Source organism: Lathyrus oleraceus, chromosome 4 (assembly GCF_024323335.1).
Source record: "Lathyrus oleraceus cultivar Zhongwan6 chromosome 4, CAAS_Psat_ZW6_1.0, whole genome shotgun sequence".
Classification (NCBI taxonomy): Eukaryota; Viridiplantae; Streptophyta; class Magnoliopsida; order Fabales; family Fabaceae; genus Lathyrus; species Lathyrus oleraceus.
In genome coordinates, this window is record NC_066582.1 from 120,489,733 (window position 1) to 120,508,988 (window position 19,256).

A 19,256-nucleotide genomic window follows, 5' to 3' on the forward strand; every position below is an offset into this window, starting at 1 on the left:
TTCCTAAATTTTTGAACCAAGGCCACTTTTTGATGGAGAATGGATCATACGTCTACAAAGAAAGTGGCATGTTCCAAAAGGAAATTTACTTGAAAAAGGGGTTAATCACGTTCTTCAAAGAGTTGGGTTATGTTGGGGGTGTTATCCCTCTTGATGAAGCCTCTGAGAAACACTTGAAGTGGTTCATTGAAACCTGCTTGTTGATTGATGCCAACACCAAGGAGAAGAGAAAGGTTATCTTTGGCGAGCTCTTAGTGCCTTTATCCCTTATTATTAGTTATTTTTACTTGAAGTTCTTGATATTTTGGCAATTTTCATATACTAATTCAATAAAGTGTGAAAAGGCAATTCACAAAATGAATAGGGGAATTTAAATTGTGTCGGAGATTGCTGGTCCTTCGAACGCTCTGACATCGGTTAACACTCTTTCTCTAGTCGGGATGACAATGAGGTTAACCCGTTCTTCTCAGTTGACTTTCTACGGTCTTGAAGAGGAAATGCCCCAGGGGCTGACCCTAATGTAGATATTTTTGGTTATGCTCGAGGGGTGTCGCACGCTTTGGGCGTTTCAGATCCTATCTTCTTGGCTCAGGTGCGACCTCGTACTCCAAAAGAGCATCAAACGTCTATTCCATAAGAGGATTGCTCTTATCTAGCCAGTATGACCAACGAAGCTCTTGAGGAGGAGTTGTCGACTTTGGCGTATTATACTTGGCGGGCTTCTAACATTCTAGCTATTGGAGGGGCCAGTCCAGGGAAGATTTTTTAGCTGATTGATATCGTAGGAGAAATAACTGTTGCAGGACAATGTATGTGATATGAAACTTCAATGTGAGACATACCTGTAAGAAGTACAAAAGGCTTTAGTTGCTTTTATTAGTATTGGTGATGCCTTGAGCGCTTTCAATCTTCTTGGCTCATTGGTTGATCAGGTAAAGTTACTAGTGAGAGAAGTGACCAAGATAAAGCTCTACTCAGGTTTCTCTATCTTCTACGAAAGCATATTTCTCATTCGTTTAGGGGGATCTCGAGAGTTTGCGCCTTGAGAATATCTCTTTAGCCCAAAAACTAGATGACAATCTAATACTGGTCTCACGACTATTTCTGAGACTTTTGAGAATACTTTATTGCAAGTAAAGCATTTTTAATCTACTTTGCATATTTCGAGGGAGAAAGTACGGTCATACACGTTAATTAGAGATGGGAAAGTCGTTTTCCTTAGAGATTAGTCATGCCCTTCTCCATTTTTTTTGTGCTTCTGCTGATGTAAATGCAACACTCTTCATTAGGGGAACTTGAGTATACGAACTTGAAATTAAGATACCGTTGTTACCTGATTAAGGTGTATTCGTTATATTCCAAATTTATTACCCTGGATTTTGCTTTAACTTACGAGTGTTGCATCTCGAAAAATACGATTCCTCGTGATGGTCGCGGAAAAAATTAGTTCGAAAAGAGTCGCCACCGAACTTTATTTATTCCAATGAAGGAATAGGAAAATATCGATAAAACCTTTAGAAAATAGAATAATGGTCGTGTAGCACCCCAAAATTTGCCCCCCCCCCCCCCCCATTTTTCTTTTCCATATAACCTGTAACTTGAGATTCATCTAACCTCATTCATGTCTCATGCATATCCATCATCATTTATACCGCACAGATTCGAGGTTTCTGATTAACAAAGCGGGCTTGGATTGAAGATTTCGGTATTGGAGTTGGTAACCCTTGTGGTTTGTTTTGAAGGGTTGGAAACCCTAAACTGGTTCACGACATTAACAGATTGTTAGATTTGAGACCTTTGGTCATTACGTAACACTTGGATCTTTGACCTAGCTAAACCCTGACACATGTCTTAGTCTGATTGTTTACAAAAAATCCTGCATTCACACTTCATTATACATCGTCATTGGCCTCATTCGATCCCTTGATTCCATGGAGTTTCGAACACTTCGTCACACTGACCCCAATTGGTTCGTGGTTCCATTTTGAACGTGAAGTTTTGATCAGGGAAGTCTATTCCATTATCTTTTTGCATCAGTTGACTTTTGGTCAACTGTTGACTTTTTGGTCAACCAGTTGACCAAAGTAAACATACCATACTATCATCCCTCAATTGTCATGACCTTTGTTCTCAATGTCCATCAATTGCCTAAGTTCATTTGAACCCATTTTAACAAGGTTATCTCCGTCTTTGTTCATGATCACATGGTCATTTTATCAAACTTTGTTCATGTTCATTTTAAATCATGCTAAGACCATCAATGTTGCGATAACTTGAACCATTCTAGTCATGGCAATTAAACTCCTCTTTCAAATCCATTCAATTTCCAAATGTATTACATTCCATAGCCATTCATAGACCTTGGTCATTTTGGAACCATTCCTAAAAATCATGTTCATACACCACTTCTAATCAAATTCCATACATTTCTAAACATAAATCAAACCATGTCATTTGAATTCCACCAATTTACATTACAACTAGTCAATTTTTAAATATATTCATTACATTGCCATTTCCATACATTAACACAAATTCATACATTCATTTCTAACACTCACTTTACAATCCTAGTGCAAAACACTTTGAATTCTAAGTACAACAATAAAAATCCACTTGAAACTTGTCCTTAGCATACGCCAATGCTCCACGACTTTCAAACATCCAAAACTCCAAGCATCTTTCTTGCTGCCATGCTATCAATGACCTTGCTATCATTTGCCCTGCTACACCAGCCTGCAACGTAACCATCGATCTACACTAACAGAATAAACAATAATATATTAACACTCTTTGAAACCATTAAAGCTAACTCCTAACCAAAACAAGTTTTTTCAACTAATTCCCTTGACTGCTATCATTAACACATGCTAACCATAATATTTTGTTGCAATTAACCATAATAAGGCAACTTCACATTACAACATATCTACTTTGTTTTAATCCAAAATTACAACCACTAATCCAAATCAATAACAAAATTTACAAAAGTGCAACTTTCAAATCGTAAGGTTTCCAAGACCTAATTCGGATTATCACTTTGGTCTCCCATGTTTCCATTGGATTTCCCACCCCAAAACTTGTTTTTGAACCAAGATGGACCAACACATTAATCCACGAAAGGAGCCATGGTCGAAACAAAGGTGGTCGACTCGACGAATAATTTTATATATTTCATAAATGTGATTTGTGAGGGGGGTACCATAAGGTGTGGTTAGAGAAAGCCTTGTGCCTTCGATGGCTCTACAGCCCGTCTGTTCTATCAAAGCTAGAGATTCGGTTATGTGAAGTTTGGGCTCAAATGTGGCGTTTAGCCAGATTTGTAGAAGCCATAAGCGACTAGAAAACAAGTAGGATTTGTTGGTCTCAGGAAGGTGTTTCAGTTTATAGGAAGCTTCTCCAAGTGACTGATAGAGGTTGGCAAAGAGGAGTTTGCTTAACAAGATTTTTCGACCCTCGTAAAGTTGAATGACTAAAGGTAAGAATTTCTTAGCTACTTGTAAGGAACTAGAATAAAAAACGTAGTAGGAAAGCCAAAAGGTTAAAAAGGTAATGTGCTCCTGGTCGTGATTATCAATGATAAATTTCTTGAAACTAAATCGTTTGATAGTGAATTCATTGGTTGTTTCTAGGGTCAGAGTAAAGTTCTCGCCTAGAGTGTTTAACCTTATGATGGATGCCACATCGAATAAGGTTGGTGTTAACATGCCACAAGGAAATTGAAAAGTATTGGTCGAACCTTCCCGGGAAATGATTGACGCGAGCAACATGGTCGAATTGTATCTATGGCCAGTTCTAGAGATTTTGATCATGTCATAGATACCCAATTCTTGCCATTGTTTATTTCTTTGGGGCCGAACTTTGTCGAGCCAAGTGAGGTACTATTTGTTTTGGGTCGGAGGTGCAGATCGAAAAACACGTGCATTTTTGTCCATAAAAGATAGGTCGAGAGCGTGTTCTTTGAACGTTGAGGACATTGTAACTGGGTAGCCTGGAAAGAAGTTCTTAACTTTCCCAGCATTCGACTTTGCAGTCGGGTAAGGCCCTAAGAAGGCAATAAGTTTACCAGAAAAAGAAAAAGGGATAAGTACCTGGTTCCCCCCGTTGGATATTTTTTCCTTTGATAGTGGTAGTTCAGGTACAAAATCCATACCTTGTTCATTTTCTTCTAGTAAGATCGTGAAGGCCAAAATATTTTTCCTAGTGTCAAACTTCAGAGTTGAGGTTTTGGCTGCCATTGTTGAAGTTAAAAGTTTTTGCAAGAGAGAGTGAAGAGTTTTTTTCTGCGCAAGAGAGATTCAAGAAGATGTTTGAACGAAAAATATGAGAAGGAGAATGGAGCTGGGTATTTATAGAGTCTTAGTTTCTGCTCAGAATCAGACATGTGACATACGTGTGGAGATAATGGATCGTTTTTGTGTATTAAAAAGTGGTAGCATTGATGTGAATGAAGAAGTTGGTGAAGACATGCACATTCATGTTCTCATAAAAACTAGGAGTGATTATGAGATTTTGAAAATATCTTATGGAAAATGACAACGTGCAGTAAAGTGGTAATGATGATGATGACGTCAGCGGAGAAGTATAAACAATGTCGAAAATACACAAAAAAATGCCACTTATCTCTTTTCTGATCTAAATCGAAATATGACATTTTGTTATCTTGGATTTTTGACATGAATATTAATGGTAAGTGAGATACGAGGGCATGCCATGGTGAGGTGTGAAGTCGAAAATGGTCAATCGAGATTATGGGTTGATTTAATAAGTTTGGCATGTCGAAAGGTGATTTGCAAATTTCTAGTTGAATCCAGTAGTCAAAGACCAAGGGGTATTTGTGGAGTTTAGACTTAGTGAAATTTCCAAAATTAAAGTTGGTTATTCTGATTAGTCGAATGAGTCAGAATTAGATAGGATCAGGAGCTTATTCAAAGACAAATGGAAGTCTGTCGAAGACAACAGTTGCATGGAAGCAAAAACGTGGTACAATGTGTTTAGTCGATCGTTGTAGGCAGCTATTTTAGACTAGTATAGAAGTAGACACTTGCTTATGTTGTAAGGGTCCGCAATTGTACTAAAAATCCTACAAACTCAAAGTATATGTGTTGTTGAGAAACGAGTGAGGAAATGTACGTATGCGTTCCACATTTATAAATCTCAAATATTTTACATTTAAGTCATTCTTGCATTTAAGTTACTTTCAGTTATTTTACTTTTAAAGTTTTTACGTTTCGACTTCAGTCACTTTACTTTCAAAGCTTTTACATTTTGAGTTTAGTCAAATTCTAATTATCATCTCAAATATTGCATTTCGTTTTCAATAGCAACATGTTCAAAGGTCATAATTCACACAAATATGTTCTGGGATATTTTCGAGTTTGATCCCTTAAGTATTAATAGAAACTTGTTTTGCTTACCAAACTTACCAGAAAACAAAACATGTGGAGAGAGAGAATATCGAGTGAAAGACTTAGTTATAATGAGGACATGAGAACGAAGATGGATGGAGGAAAAAGTGCTCTCAATAGAGGGATAGATGACGACCATAAAGGTGGAAGAAGACGACCACCATGGAGGTGGGAGGAAGCCACCAAACCCTAAAAATTTGAAAGGAAATTTTCTAGAAAAAGAGGAACATCTCTCTAGAAAAAAAAAGTTTAGAACCTCAAAATTGGAGTATTGATATTTTTCAGAAACACAATTATAATGATATGTAAATATAAAAGTAAGAATTTAGAAGTATGATAATATATGTATTTTTTTTTTAAGAAAAGAGACAACTTATGTATTTTGAAAGTTAAGTTTTGGACATAAAAATAAGAAAGACAATGCAATAAATTTCATTTAAAAATTTCGATCAATAAGTGAACAGCTTTTTGCATTAACAAAGGCAATCAATTGAGTACAAGAATTGTGATGAACTTAAGAATTTTTTTATCGCTGAATAGGAGGCCCACCTGCAACTTATGATAGAGGCTCCACCATCATCGGTAGATTTTAGGAAGTTCCATTATTTAGGTAGAAATGTAATGACTTATGTAAAAATTTTACAATGTAGATATTGAAATCAATTTATAATCTTATTTCTCTCAACAGATTTCTTAATTTTTCGAAGTGGAATTCAGTTAGAACTCAACACATCCCATACACTGCTACTGCACTTTGATTTACACCTAAAAGTAACACTTCCAAATGGTCCAGGCTGAATTCCTTCAGAACCTGAAAAAAACCAAAACAGAATCAGACTAAACCTTCAGCATCAAGCATGAGATTTTCTAAAATTTAAAACCAAGCTTTAAAAAGCATATGATTCTAAATTTTAATTTTAAGAATTGTTGCCTTAATTAGTTAAAAACCAAGCTTTAAAATTCAAACAACCACTTATGTATATAATAATATAAGATATGGTATGTGTTGTTATTTTATAAGTATACTATACATCATACACATATGATTCTAAAGCAAACTATCACTTACCTTATCAACCCAAAAAAGCATACTAAAGTGAAACAGAATTCCAAAAGCTGTCTAAGTGTCCACTAAAACAGAAGAAAAAGAAAATACTAATGATTCAAAAGCTCCCAACAAAAAGTGAAGGAAAACCCTTACACAATCAAACTAGATTCTTCAACAAAGTAAACCATTCATGTGAGTAAAGCTACTTCAATTAAAAGACAATTTCTCAGAGCAATAAATCTTCACATTCATCAACTAACCAAACAAAACATCATCATATAACAAACACAACAATGTCCAAATTGCTCCCTACCCTCCAATTCAATCACATAATCATTCTATCATCAGTACTAGCCTGTCTAATCATCCCTTCACATTGTTCCAACAACACATGTCGATCCTATTGCGGAAACATAACTATAGATTATCCATTTGCCTTGCAATACGGATGCGGCCACCCAGGCTTCCGTGACTTACTCTTCTGCATAAACAATGTTCTCATGTTCCATATAACCTCAGGTTCCTACAGAGTCCTACAAATCGATTACGCCTATCAAGCTCTCACACTTCACGAGCCACACATGTCAACATGCGAAACACTCGTCTTAGGAACAAAAGGTAACGGTTTCTCAGTCGAACCATGGCGGGCGCCATACATGAACCCAACATCCGACAACGTTTTCATGCTCATTTCATGTTCTCCTAGTTCACCATTGTTTCAAGGCTTCCCTGGTAAACACTTGCCTTGTAGAAATGTTTCTGGTATGGGCTGTGAAGAGTATTATGGTTGTCCTGCTTGGGATATGATGGGCCATAAAAAGATAGGCTCGTCGTCGTTTTTCGGGTCTGGCCCGCCAGAGTGTTGCGCGGTTCCATATGAGGCTATTAAGGGGATTAATCTAAGTAAGCTTGAGTGTGAAGGCTATAGTAGTGCTTATAGTGTTGCGCCGTTGAAGGTTGATGGGCCCGGTGATTGGGCTTATGGGATTCGCGTGAGGTATTCTGTTCAAGGGAGTGATGAGTTTTGTGGTGCATGTCAGGCTACTGGTGGTAGTTGTGGGTATGGTTCTGATGGGATTAGACAAGTTTGTATGTGTGGGAACTTCAATTCAACTTCAAATTGTGATTCAGGTTAGTAATTACATATCAACATTTGTTTTCCATCATTTTCTTGCTATTCAAGTTACATGAGCCAAATCTTTGGTGTGATGAATAAAAGATTTGTTGGCTTTGATATATGGTTTTCTATGTTGATCTATAAGTGGCTGTTTCTCTACATGTTTTACAGTGGGCTTATTATCTTCTGGAGCAAGGTCTATGAAGGTGAAAATGTTTACAGGTGTGTGCTTGACTAGTTATTATATTTTCAAAGTGGCATTGAATCCATTGATGATCCTAGCTAGTGTCTTGTGTGCCCTGTAATTGAAATAAGATATAATGATATTTTTAAAATTTAGTCCGGTTGACACCTCTGAACAAAGACGTGTTTTATGGCCGAGTCTGACACCAACACATGTGATCATGTTCAATTTATTCATTTTTTCAAATCATTACTAGCATCAACATGTTAGTGTTGGTGACGTGTTTGTGTTTGTGTTAGTGCTTCATAGTAATTTAGACAAACTTATAGATATTCAAGTGAAGAACATTTTTCCATTTTTGCACATGAAATAAGAATTGGAGAGTAATGGTGTTGTATGTAACTTTTCCAATTGGGCAGGATTTTTGACCTATTTGCTAGCATGGATGACAGTCAGCTGGATTTGAAAAGTATGGTATAGAATGAAGAACATGCACATATATACTAATATAGAGTGTGAAGAGAGTTTTGATTTGTATTCCCTATTTCCCTATGAAAGATGCTCAGATTTTATTCAAAAGCATGTATATGAATATGACAATTATCAGTTGAATTGAACTTTAGCCATATTCCTTGATTTACACACAAATGATCACCGAGTTGAGAACAGTGTCCAACCATTGATCACTCAAATAATTTTTATATGTTTACTAAATTTTAAATTTGCCCCATTTGATTTCAATTGTAAAGTCTATATCCCATGGTCCGTCTTATTTCACACATGACCTATATATAATACAACAGAGTGACATATTTGGTGCACCATAATCCCCAAATAAATGCATTGAAATTGAAAGATACTCAAATTTATTTGCCTATTTTAGATATGAAATTGGTTGTTGAACCATAACAAATTAATATGGCATGCTATTGCTAAGTGGCCTTACCTGTAACTGCTATATACCGGAAACCCAAATAAGGAATAAAATTTAAGCCAGTTCATTAGTTTCACCGTTAATAATCATCATAATAATAATCTTTACAATAGTTTTTCTCTCTTATCTAACTGCAAGTTTAACAAGAATCTAAAAAGATCTATTATGTCTGTTACAAATTCAACAAACAAAACTATTTACCCCAACACCGGTAACCGTCTCTCCCAATCTACCTCTATGGTGGATCAATCCCGCCACAATGAGTTTTTGACAAAACTAAAAGGATTAACAATCCCTTCATTGAAACCAAATAGCAAATATCTTCATTTTTCATTTCTCCAATATAGAAAAAAGAAAATCCAATCATTCTTTTCCTGATAAGAAGAAATGCAAAATTTCAACATTTTACGCGAAATCATCATAATATCCTCATTGTTGTCATGTATAACTTGCTTCAATGATGATACTTCGATACACGAAACTGGTCTCACGTGTGGTTCTTATCAATACCCTGCTGATGGTGGTGGCAACAAGTTAATGCAAAACTTGATGGTTGCATTGGACGCGGTATCTTTCCAGGTGAAACAACATGGATGGGGAGCACAAACATTAGTCGGAAATTGGAATCCGATGCACGCGTTAGGCCAATGTCGTCGCGATCTCAATCCAACGCAATGCTATACTTGTTTCACGCAAGCAAGACAGTTATTATCGAGGTGCGCGCCAAAGGTTTCAGGTAGAGTTTACCTCGACGGTTGTTTTCTTCGTTATGATAACTACACTTTCTTTGATGAGGGTGTGGACTTCACGCATGATACGAGAACGTGTTCGACGGAAAGAGGAGAGACGGTTAGTCCGATACATGTTGAGGCGGTGATTATGAATGTGAGTAAGGGTGCCGGGGAACATATATTTGCGGAGGACGAGGAGGGTGGTGTTTTTGGATTGGCGCAGTGTTGGGAGACAGTGGATAAATGGAGTTGCCAGAGGTGTTTAAGAGAAGCGGCGAAGAAAGTGCAGGAATGTGTTCCTAGTTCTGAGGGTAGAAGCTTGTTTACTGGTTGTTTTATCAGGTATTCGACGCGTAAATTCTATAACGACATCTTTGTGCGGAATGATACTTGGACTGGTATTCCTCCTCCTGTTCCTTCTCGAGGTAGTAACAATAACTTCAATTCAATCATTATAGTTACCTCTACAATTAACAAGAGAAAACAAATTTATGTATCCGATGAGTACCTCTCATCGGATACATATATTAGAAGACCTGTTTATGCAGGTATAGTTTTTGATCATGTTTACTTTCTCTTACCATGTTCTTTACAGTTGAAAGGAAAATTGGTGTATGGATAATCGCTGCATGTGTAATATCCGTAATTGTAGTCATCTTACTTATTGTCCCAGTTATACTTATGAGCAAGAAGAGTACAACACCACATGAAAAAGGTAAGTAATAGTTTATCTAAAATGAAGCTATGATAATTTTTATATAGTTTCTTTAAATGCTATAATCAATCTAATCTTCCTCTCGATTGATCTTCAGGGTACAACAGTTTTGGCGCGTCGCCTAGTTTTGCCATCGTAACTGGTTTCAATTTTAGGTACGACGTGCTTGAAAGGGCGACAAGTTATTTCGATCCTGCAAACAAATTAGGCCTAAGTGAAGGCGATGGTTCTGTGTTCAAAGGAACACTCCCCTCAGGAAGAATCGTTGCTGTCAAACGTTTGTTTTTCGATACAAGACAGTGGACAGACGTGTTGTTCAATGAGGTTAATTTGATAAATGGAATTCAACATAAGAATGTGGTGAAACTTTTGGGTTGCAGCATTGATGGCCTTGAAAGCCTCTTGGTTTACGAATTTCTTCCTGGTAAAAGCCTTGATCAAATCCTTTTCGGTAAGTACTAACTTGTCCAAATGTTTGTATATTAATTGTTATGGTAATCTTCGTTGCAGATGATAAATGTTTTATTGATATACAGATAAGGACTCAGAAAATGCTCTACCTTGGGAGAAACGGTTTCAAATCATATGCGGGATAGCCGAGGGCTTAGCATACCTTCATGAAGGATCTGGAACAAAGATCATTCACAGAGACATAAAATCTAGCAGCATTCTACTCGACGAGGCTCTAAATCCAAAAATTGTTGATTTTGGTTTTTCACTTGGTAGTGCTGAAAATAAATATCATCTTAACACTAGAATTGCATACGTGGCTCCAGAGTGTCTCAACAAAGGAGAATTAACAGAGAAGGCAGATGTTTATGCTTTTGGTGTGATGCTTACTGAAATTGTTTGTGGTAAAAAGAACTGTGTTTTCCCACAAGGCTCAAATTCAATACTCCACTGTGTAAGATTTGCATTCCCTTGTAACTTAACATCCTTACTTGATACTTCATCGGATCCTTATTACTTTTCACGAATAATCAATGCATTTGGATTATATATAGACCAGATAAATTGACTATTCAATGAATCTATCTAATAAGTAAATTTTCGGACCAGGAGTATTAATGAATTAAGAAAACATAGGTATAGTTTATTGTTTACTATTTTCAACACATGAACTTTCTATCTAATAACCATACACATTCTTGATCAGGTGTGGAAGAATTACAAGGCAAACAACATTACGACATCGGTTGATCCTGCTCTACAAGGAAAAATTGTGGCAGAAGAGGCATCAAATGCTCTCCAAGTTTCACTTCTTTGTACACAATCTTCTCCTCCTCTTAGACCATCAATGTCAGAAGTAGTTCAAATGCTAACAAAAAAAGAGTACAATATTCCCATTCCAATACAACAACCATTCATCAATTATACTAGGCTTACTCTAGATAACCGAACCGCTTCTACCGTGAGCAATATGTCAAATGGACGCGCAAGTTCAAGATCATCTTTCCATAGCACCACTAGTTCGTTACACCAAGGTGAAGAAACAACACTTTTAGAGAGTTCATTTTCTTCTTCTGCTAAGTTCAATACTTCAAGGAGTCCTGATTCAGATATCCAAGTAAACATTGTGGTAGCTCAACCAAGGTAGATGGACTTCAAGTCTCGTGGATCATGAGGATCAAGAGTGGCATGTTTTGTTAGTTGAGGACTTGTAGTAAAAGATGTGCTATCTATCACTCTCTTACCATGTTTAACAAACTGTTGAAATTCAAAATCTACTTGATTTGAGCATCAATTTGTAAATAAATGTAGTCATTGGATATGGATGTAGATAATTCAATGTTTGAGAGGATAAGAGTCTCAAGAGTTGAGTGTAAAACATGTGGAAAAACATTAAAAAGAAATGTTTATAAATGTGTTTCAGATACATTGCTCTCAGCATAAAGCTTAATTTATAATTATGGTAGTTATAATTACAAGTTGGATAATAAATAATTATGTTCAATTTAGAAAAAAGAAATTAAACTAATTCAGTTTACTAAAATGCATAAAACTTAATAGGATATGAATAAAGATAAAACTGAATGTCCATCATTATTTTATTTTTCCATCTTTCTATTCTTTATTAATTGATTTGATCATCTCCTTAATTCCTATAAATAAGATCCATGTTGTAAGATAAAATATACTTTTGAAGAAGATAATATAATATTAATTTATCTTTTCTCTTTCTTTCTTTGATCTCCATATTATTTTATTTAGTTTTATAACACGTTATTAGCATGAAACTCTCAGGTATGATTATTTCGCTTCCATCTCGAATTAATCCTGAACCATCGTTTGTTTATAATCATGGAAATAAGAAAAAATAGTTGAGCATGTGATATAATTTATTTCACATTAGAAAAGTATTCTATTATTGACGACTTTTTGTAATTTTAAAAAGTTATCAAAAGATTGTTATTACCGAAGAATGACACAAATCATTTTAATGCTTCCCAGAAGAATGATTATATTTTTTTAGAATGTTTATAACAAACCATTTATATAGTTTCTGAAGAACTTATAAAACACAACATCCCTAATGGATAGCAAAATGACATTGTATAGTTCTTGAAGAACTTGTAACTCTCTATTTGCTATTTTTGTTTAAGATGAAGCAAGAAAAATTTTGTTTCTCATGAGGAAGGAAGTTGATAATTTTTGTTTGTTAAAGTAAACGCTCTAGATTATTGGTTGTTATTTTTAAAATATCGGAAATTATTAATCCTTATATTTATTATTATGTCAAGAGATTGAAATTTGTTTGAAATATTATTATTTCATGATATTGAGTTAGTAATTTTTAGATTTTATAACAATTGAAAGAAAATGCAAGATATATTTTGTCACTAATTTGATATTTTTTAAGTAGATAATTTTAAGACTAATGTAACAATCCAGTTTACTATTGTGTTTTTTTTAAATATTGGAATTTATAAAAGTGTTATTTTAAATATTAATATTTAATATTGCCTTTATGATATTATATCATTATAATATTTAATATTTAATATTGTATCTATTTTTTATTTTTTATAATAAAATTAAGTATGTCAAATCTTACGAAATTGAATTTTGGGACTCTTGATATTTCGGGAAAGAACTATTTGACATGGACTTTAGACGCTAAAATTCATTTAAACGCGGAAGGTCACGACGACATTATTAAAGAAAGAAATAAATCATTTGATCAACAAAAGGCAAAAACAATGATATTTCTTCGTCGTCGCCTTCATGAAGATCTTAAAAATGAATATCTTACGTAACTGACCCACATGTCATGTGGAAAAATTTGAAAGATAGATATAATCATCAAAAAACGGTTATCCTACCAAAAGCTCGATATGATTGGATGCATTTACGTTTGCAGGATTTTAAAAGTGTAAGTGATTATAATTCTGCAATGTTTAGAATAACTTCAAGCTGACACTATGTGAAGAAAAAGCAACTGATGAAGATATGTTAGAAAAGATATTTTCCACTTTTTATGCATCCAATGTGCTCCTGCAGCAGCAATATCGAGAAAAGGGATTTAATAAATATTCTGATCCAATATCTTGTCTTCTTGTGGCAGAGCAAAATAATGAACTATTGATGAAAAATCACGAGGCTCGTCCAACTGGTACAACTCCATTCCCATAAGTGAATGTGGCAAGGCACGATCACTATGGGAAAAACCGTGGTCGCGGTCGTGCATGCGCACGTGGTCGTGATCGTGGTCGTAATTATGCTAATGGTCTTGGTTTTGATCATGGTCGCAATGGTAATCACAATAACACATATTTCCACCAGAAGTGGAAAAATATTGAAAAGAATGAAAAAGAGGGTCAGTGTAGCAAAACCAATGAAAATACTTGCTACCATTATTGAGGAAAAGATCATTGGAGTCACACTTGTCGTACTCCAAAACACCTTATTGATCTTTATCAAAAATCACTGAAAAATAAAAAGGCAAGGATTGAAACTCACTTTGCTAATGAAGATGATGATCCAAATTACGGTAATATGGATGTTACCCATTTAGATATTGGTGACTTCTTTGCTGATCCAGATGGAAAAATTGATCACCTTATTGGAGATGGAAGTGTTAAGAAATAAAATTTATAGAAATCTCCTTTTTAGTTATTAAATAAGTGTTTATGGATGTTTTGAATTTTATTTTTTACTTGTTTATTTACATAATTTATTGTTTAAGTGACTAGTGTTTTAAAAGTGCGCTTATAATTTATCGTTAAAAATTAATATTACTTTTAGAATGATTATGGACATTAGCACCAACAATGAAGATACGTGCCTTACTGACAGTGCAATAACCCACACAATTCTCAAGAATAAAATATATTTATATAATTTAGTGAATCGAGAGACTGATGTCAGTACTATATCTGACACCTCAAATATAATCGAAGGTTCTGGAAGAACCAATATGTTGTTACGTGGAGGAACAATATTGCACATTGATAATGCATTATATTCCCCCAAGTCTCATAGGAATTTATTAAGTTTCAAAGACATCTTCCTAAATGGACACCATATTGAAACAGGAGATGATAGAGGGATTGAATATCTTTGTATTACAAAACACAATTTGGACACAAAATGTGTAATGGAAAAGCTACCGGCTTTATCATCTAGCTTGTACTACACTTATATTAGTACAACTGAAGCACATATAACTATAAACCAAAAGTTTACAAATAATGATAAATTTATAATTTGGCATGACCGGTTGACCCATCCCAATTATATAATGATGCGAAAAATAATTGAAAATTCATGCGGTAATCAATTAATGAGTAGGGAAATTATTCAATCAAATAAGTTCTCATGCAGCTCTTACTCGCAAGTGAAGTTGATAATTCGGCCATCACCAACAAAATCTGGAAATGAATCTATCAGTTTTTTAAAGCGTATACATGGTGATATTTGTGGGCCAATACACTCATCATATGGATCATTTAGATATTTTATGGTTTTAATTGATGCATCAACTAGATGGTCACATGTTTATTTGTTGTCAACTCGCAAACAGACGTTTGCGAGATTGCTAGCTCAACTGACTCGAATAAGAGCTCATTTCCCCGATTATCCTATCAAGAAAATACGTCTTGATAATGCTGCTGAATTTCCATCTCAAGCATTTAATGAGTATTGTATGTCTATTGGAATTGACATCGAACACCCAGCATCACATGTTCATACACAAAACGGACTTGCATAATCATTTATTAAACGAATAAAATTAATTGCAAGACCACTTATTATGAGATGCAAACTCCCAGTTTCTGCTTGGGGACATGCAATTTTGCATGCTGCAATATTGATTTGCATCAGGCCAACGAGTTACCACACCTCTTCCCCTTTACAATTAGTTTTTGGTAAAGAACTTAATATTTCCCATCTAAGAATTTTTGGGTATGCGGTGTATATTCCAATTTCTCTACCACAATGTAATAAGATTGGTCCTCAAAGGAGAATGAGAATATACGTTGGATATAAATTTCCATCTATTCTAAAGTACCTTGAACCAACAACAGGAGATTTATTCACTGCTCGTTTTGCTGATTGTCATTTTGATAAATCAAATTTTCCAGCGTTCGGGGGAGAGAATAAGAAGTTGAAAAAAGAGACAAGTTTGAATGAATTATCATTATCTCATCTTGATCTTCGAACAAAACAACATGAACTAGAAATTCAAAAGATAATTCAGCTGCAAAACTTAGCAAATCAATTACCAACTGTATTCACTGATCCAAAAGGTGTGACTAAATCATATATACTAGCTGCAAATGCTCCAATAAAAATTGATATCCCTATTGGACAATCCAATGAGTCTCAACCACGTCTAAAGCGTGGCAGGCCAATTGGTTCCAAAGATAAAAATTCTCGAACAAGAAAGGGAGCTAAGAATAAAGATGGCCCAAGTGAGGATATAGAAAAATCTAAAAGAACCTTCAGACATAATAAACATTTCATCTCTAGAAGAGATTAATCAGGTACCTGAAACTCATGAAAATAAAGAGATCTCGATAAATCATGTCCATAATAGAATACAATGGAACCGAAATGAAGTCGACATTTATGATATTTTTTCATACAATATAGCGCTAAATGAGATAAATGGCAAAGAGGACCAGGAACCAACGGGTCTATCAAAATTTATAGATAAAGTGAGGAATAGCCAAAATGGAAAGATGCAATTGAAGCAGAATTAAACTCACTCTATAAAAGACAAGTTTTTGGACTTGTAGTCTGAACACCTCAAAGTGTGAAGCCAGTTGGATACAAATGGGTTTTCATACGAAAACAAAATGAAAAAAAATGAAATTGTGAGATACAAAGCTCGACTTGTCGCTCAAGGATTTTTGCAAAGACTTGGAATTGATTTTGATGAGACATATTCACCTGTAATGGATGCAAGCACTTTTCAATATCTAATAAGCCTTGCAGCACATGAAGGCTTAATTTGCACATGATGGATGATGTAACAACTTATCTGTATGGTTAACTTGATAGTGAAATTTACATGAAACTCCCTGAAGGGTTCAATATACCAGACGCACTCAACTCCGAATCTCGAGAAAGCTACTCCATAAGATTGAACAAGTCTCTCCATGGGCTAAAACAATCAGGACGAATATGGTATACTCGTCTCAGTGAATATTTGCTTAGATATACAAATAACTCCATTTGCCCTTGTATTTTTACAAAAAGATCAGGAAAGGAATTTGCAATAATAGATGTCTATGTGGATGACATAAATATTATTGGAACTCCTAAAGAGTTTCCAAAAGCTATGAATTGTTTAAAGAAAGAGTTTGAGATGAAGGACTTGAGAAAGACAAAATTATGCTTAGGTTTGCAAATTGAACATTTGGACAAATGAATATTGTACATCAAGAAGGCTATATAGAAAAGGTGTTAAAACGCTTCTATATGGACAAATTTCACCCATTGTCTAATCCAATGGTTGTTAAATTATTAGATGTGGATAAATATCCTTTCAGACCTCGAGAAAAAGATGAATAATTGCTTGGTTATGAAGTACCATATCTCAGTGCAATTGGAGCACTAATGCACCTTGCTATTTATACACATCTTGATATATCATTTGTTGTCAATCTATTATCAAAATACAATTCTTCACCTACACAAAGACATTGGAACAAAGTCAAACATATACTTCGTTACCTTAGAGGTACAATAGACATAGGTTTGTTTCATGCCAAAGCATCTAGATTCAAATTAACAGGTTATGCAGATGCATGTTACTTGTCAGATCCTCATAATGGTAGATCACAAACAAGTTATTTGTTTACATGCGAGGGTACAACTATTTCATGGAAATAAGTGAAACAAACAATAATAGTAACATCATATAATCATGTAGATCCTTTAGCGTTACATGAGGCAAGTCGAGAATGCGTTTGGTTGAGATCCTTAATTCATCACATATAAAATACTTGTGGTTTATCTTTTGAAAAAATTAAATAAAATGACCATATATGAAGATAACATTGCATGCATCACTTAATTGAAAGATGGTTACATTAAAAGAGACCGGATAAAACACATTTCTCCAAAGTTCTTTTTTACTCATGATCTTCAAAAGAATGGTGACATAAGCATCCAACGAATTTGTACACGTGATAATCTTGCAGACATTTTCATAAAGTCACTCCCAAGTAGAATTTTTAATCAATTAGTACAAAAGATTGGTCTTCATCAAAGAAATGATCGTTTGGCCTAATTCTTTTTGCATCTTTTTAAGGGTATGACAAAGATTGTTTGGCCTAAAATTGGCCTAAAATGCACAAGCCAATTTTAATTGGCTCAAGCTTGACTTGGTGTATTGCCATGTTGCACACTTCAGGTCAGACCAGCCGAAACAACCATGTTTCATGTTCCAAGCCACCAATTCATACGCATTCCATCCCAATTGAACAAGGCATATGCAAGAGTGTTAAAGGGCATCAAATTTAAGCCCAATTCATGGTACATGTGCTGCAAGAGAAAGGATCACATAAAGCACCAAAATGCAAAAATCTGGTACAAGCCAAAAAGCAAAATGAAATGCTTCTAGGACCTGTAGGGACCACCAATGATTTGCAGAATATTCTCTCTGATGTGTTGCATGAAATGAAAGGAAGATTGTACCATTCTCCATGAGATCTCACCAAACCTTAGCCACCAAGTTTCCATTTTCCCATTTTTTCGAACTCACACGATAACACAAAATGACACACGTATGAGCCTTAACCTTGCTTCCCTATAAATAGAGGGTGATATCCCCTTCATTTCCAATCTTTGCAGCCTCCAAAACTTTGCTGAATCACTCCCCAAATCACCTCAAAATGGAGTTTTAGGTTAGAACATCTGAGCAACATTCAAAGTGTTTTGAGCATCCAAACACTTTCCTTGAACTTCCCTGAAGCTAAAGGGATAAAAAACCAAGCTTCAAACCACCTCACCTGAGCTCCCCTAACTCACCAGAATCCACCTTTGCAACTTTTTCCTACAAGGTATAAAACACAACCATTTCCTTTGAAACAAGTTACCCTGTTACTCAAAATGATATGTTGATGCTTAATCTTATGCTTTGGACTTCAATTACTTTGTCATTGCCATTTAATTTTTAAATTAGGGTTTTAGTTTCATTCGAGTTTGACCAAAATTCTCCATACTCAGAGCCAATCAATGACTCATGAGTAAGGGGGTTGCAACGATGATCAAAGGTGAAGTGAAGTCCATGTTTAATTCCACTTAAAACCTTGAGTTGTAGAAGTTGAAATTTCAACTTGGCTGAAGGTTGAAGATGATGTTCTTTGCGTTTGCATGGCACACAGTGATTGGCTGTTGGAAGTGATGTGGCTTTCAATGATCATGTATGTTTGGTCAGCACGCGTGCACATGGGCCCTCTTCATCCCGGTCTTTAATTTGACATACTTTTTAAAGTCACCCAATCTGGTGGTTGTGATGAGTCTTCCACATGGCGCATTTAGGCCATCAGATCAGATCTAACGGATCTGGTCAATTGATAGACCATGCGTTGACCTCATGGTCATCCAGATTGGAAGTGGGCATGCATTTTTGCTTGCTAGACATCTCATTTCAGATCTGCACCTTT

General features: G+C 35.2%; 3 protein-coding genes across 4 annotated transcripts; all 3 read left to right on the plus strand.

The window, feature by feature from the left end:
- The first annotated feature begins 6,585 nt into the window (after window positions 1–6,585).
- LOC127073938 (uncharacterized) lies at window positions 6,586–8,485 on the plus strand. Of its 2 annotated transcripts, XM_051015186.1 has the most exons (3): window positions 6,591–7,587; window positions 7,745–7,795; window positions 8,177–8,485. In XM_051015186.1, the coding sequence occupies exons 1-3, from the start codon at window positions 6,750–6,752 to the stop codon at window positions 8,221–8,223; spliced, it is 936 nt and encodes a 311-aa protein (XP_050871143.1). In that variant the 5' UTR covers window positions 6,591–6,749; the 3' UTR covers window positions 8,224–8,485. The 2 variants fall into 2 exon arrangements, with proteins under 2 accessions (XP_050871142.1, XP_050871143.1); XM_051015185.1 differs by lacking the exon at window positions 8,177–8,485 and having other exon boundaries at window positions 6,586–7,587; window positions 7,745–8,165.
- Window positions 8,486–9,032: 547 nt separating this feature from the next.
- Window positions 9,033–11,925, plus strand: LOC127136302 (cysteine-rich receptor-like protein kinase 1). Its single transcript, XM_051062880.1, has 4 exons — window positions 9,033–10,137; window positions 10,235–10,588; window positions 10,674–11,041; window positions 11,294–11,925. The coding sequence occupies exons 1-4, from the start codon at window positions 10,005–10,007 to the stop codon at window positions 11,732–11,734; spliced, it is 1,296 nt and encodes a 431-aa protein (XP_050918837.1). The 5' UTR covers window positions 9,033–10,004; the 3' UTR covers window positions 11,735–11,925.
- Window positions 9,079–9,976, plus strand: LOC127136300 (cysteine-rich receptor-like protein kinase 42). Its single transcript, XM_051062879.1, has 2 exons — window positions 9,079–9,915; window positions 9,971–9,976. Exons 1-2 carry the CDS (start codon window positions 9,079–9,081, stop codon window positions 9,974–9,976), a joined length of 843 nt encoding a protein of 280 aa, XP_050918836.1.
- Window positions 11,926–19,256: the final 7,331 nt, after the last annotated feature.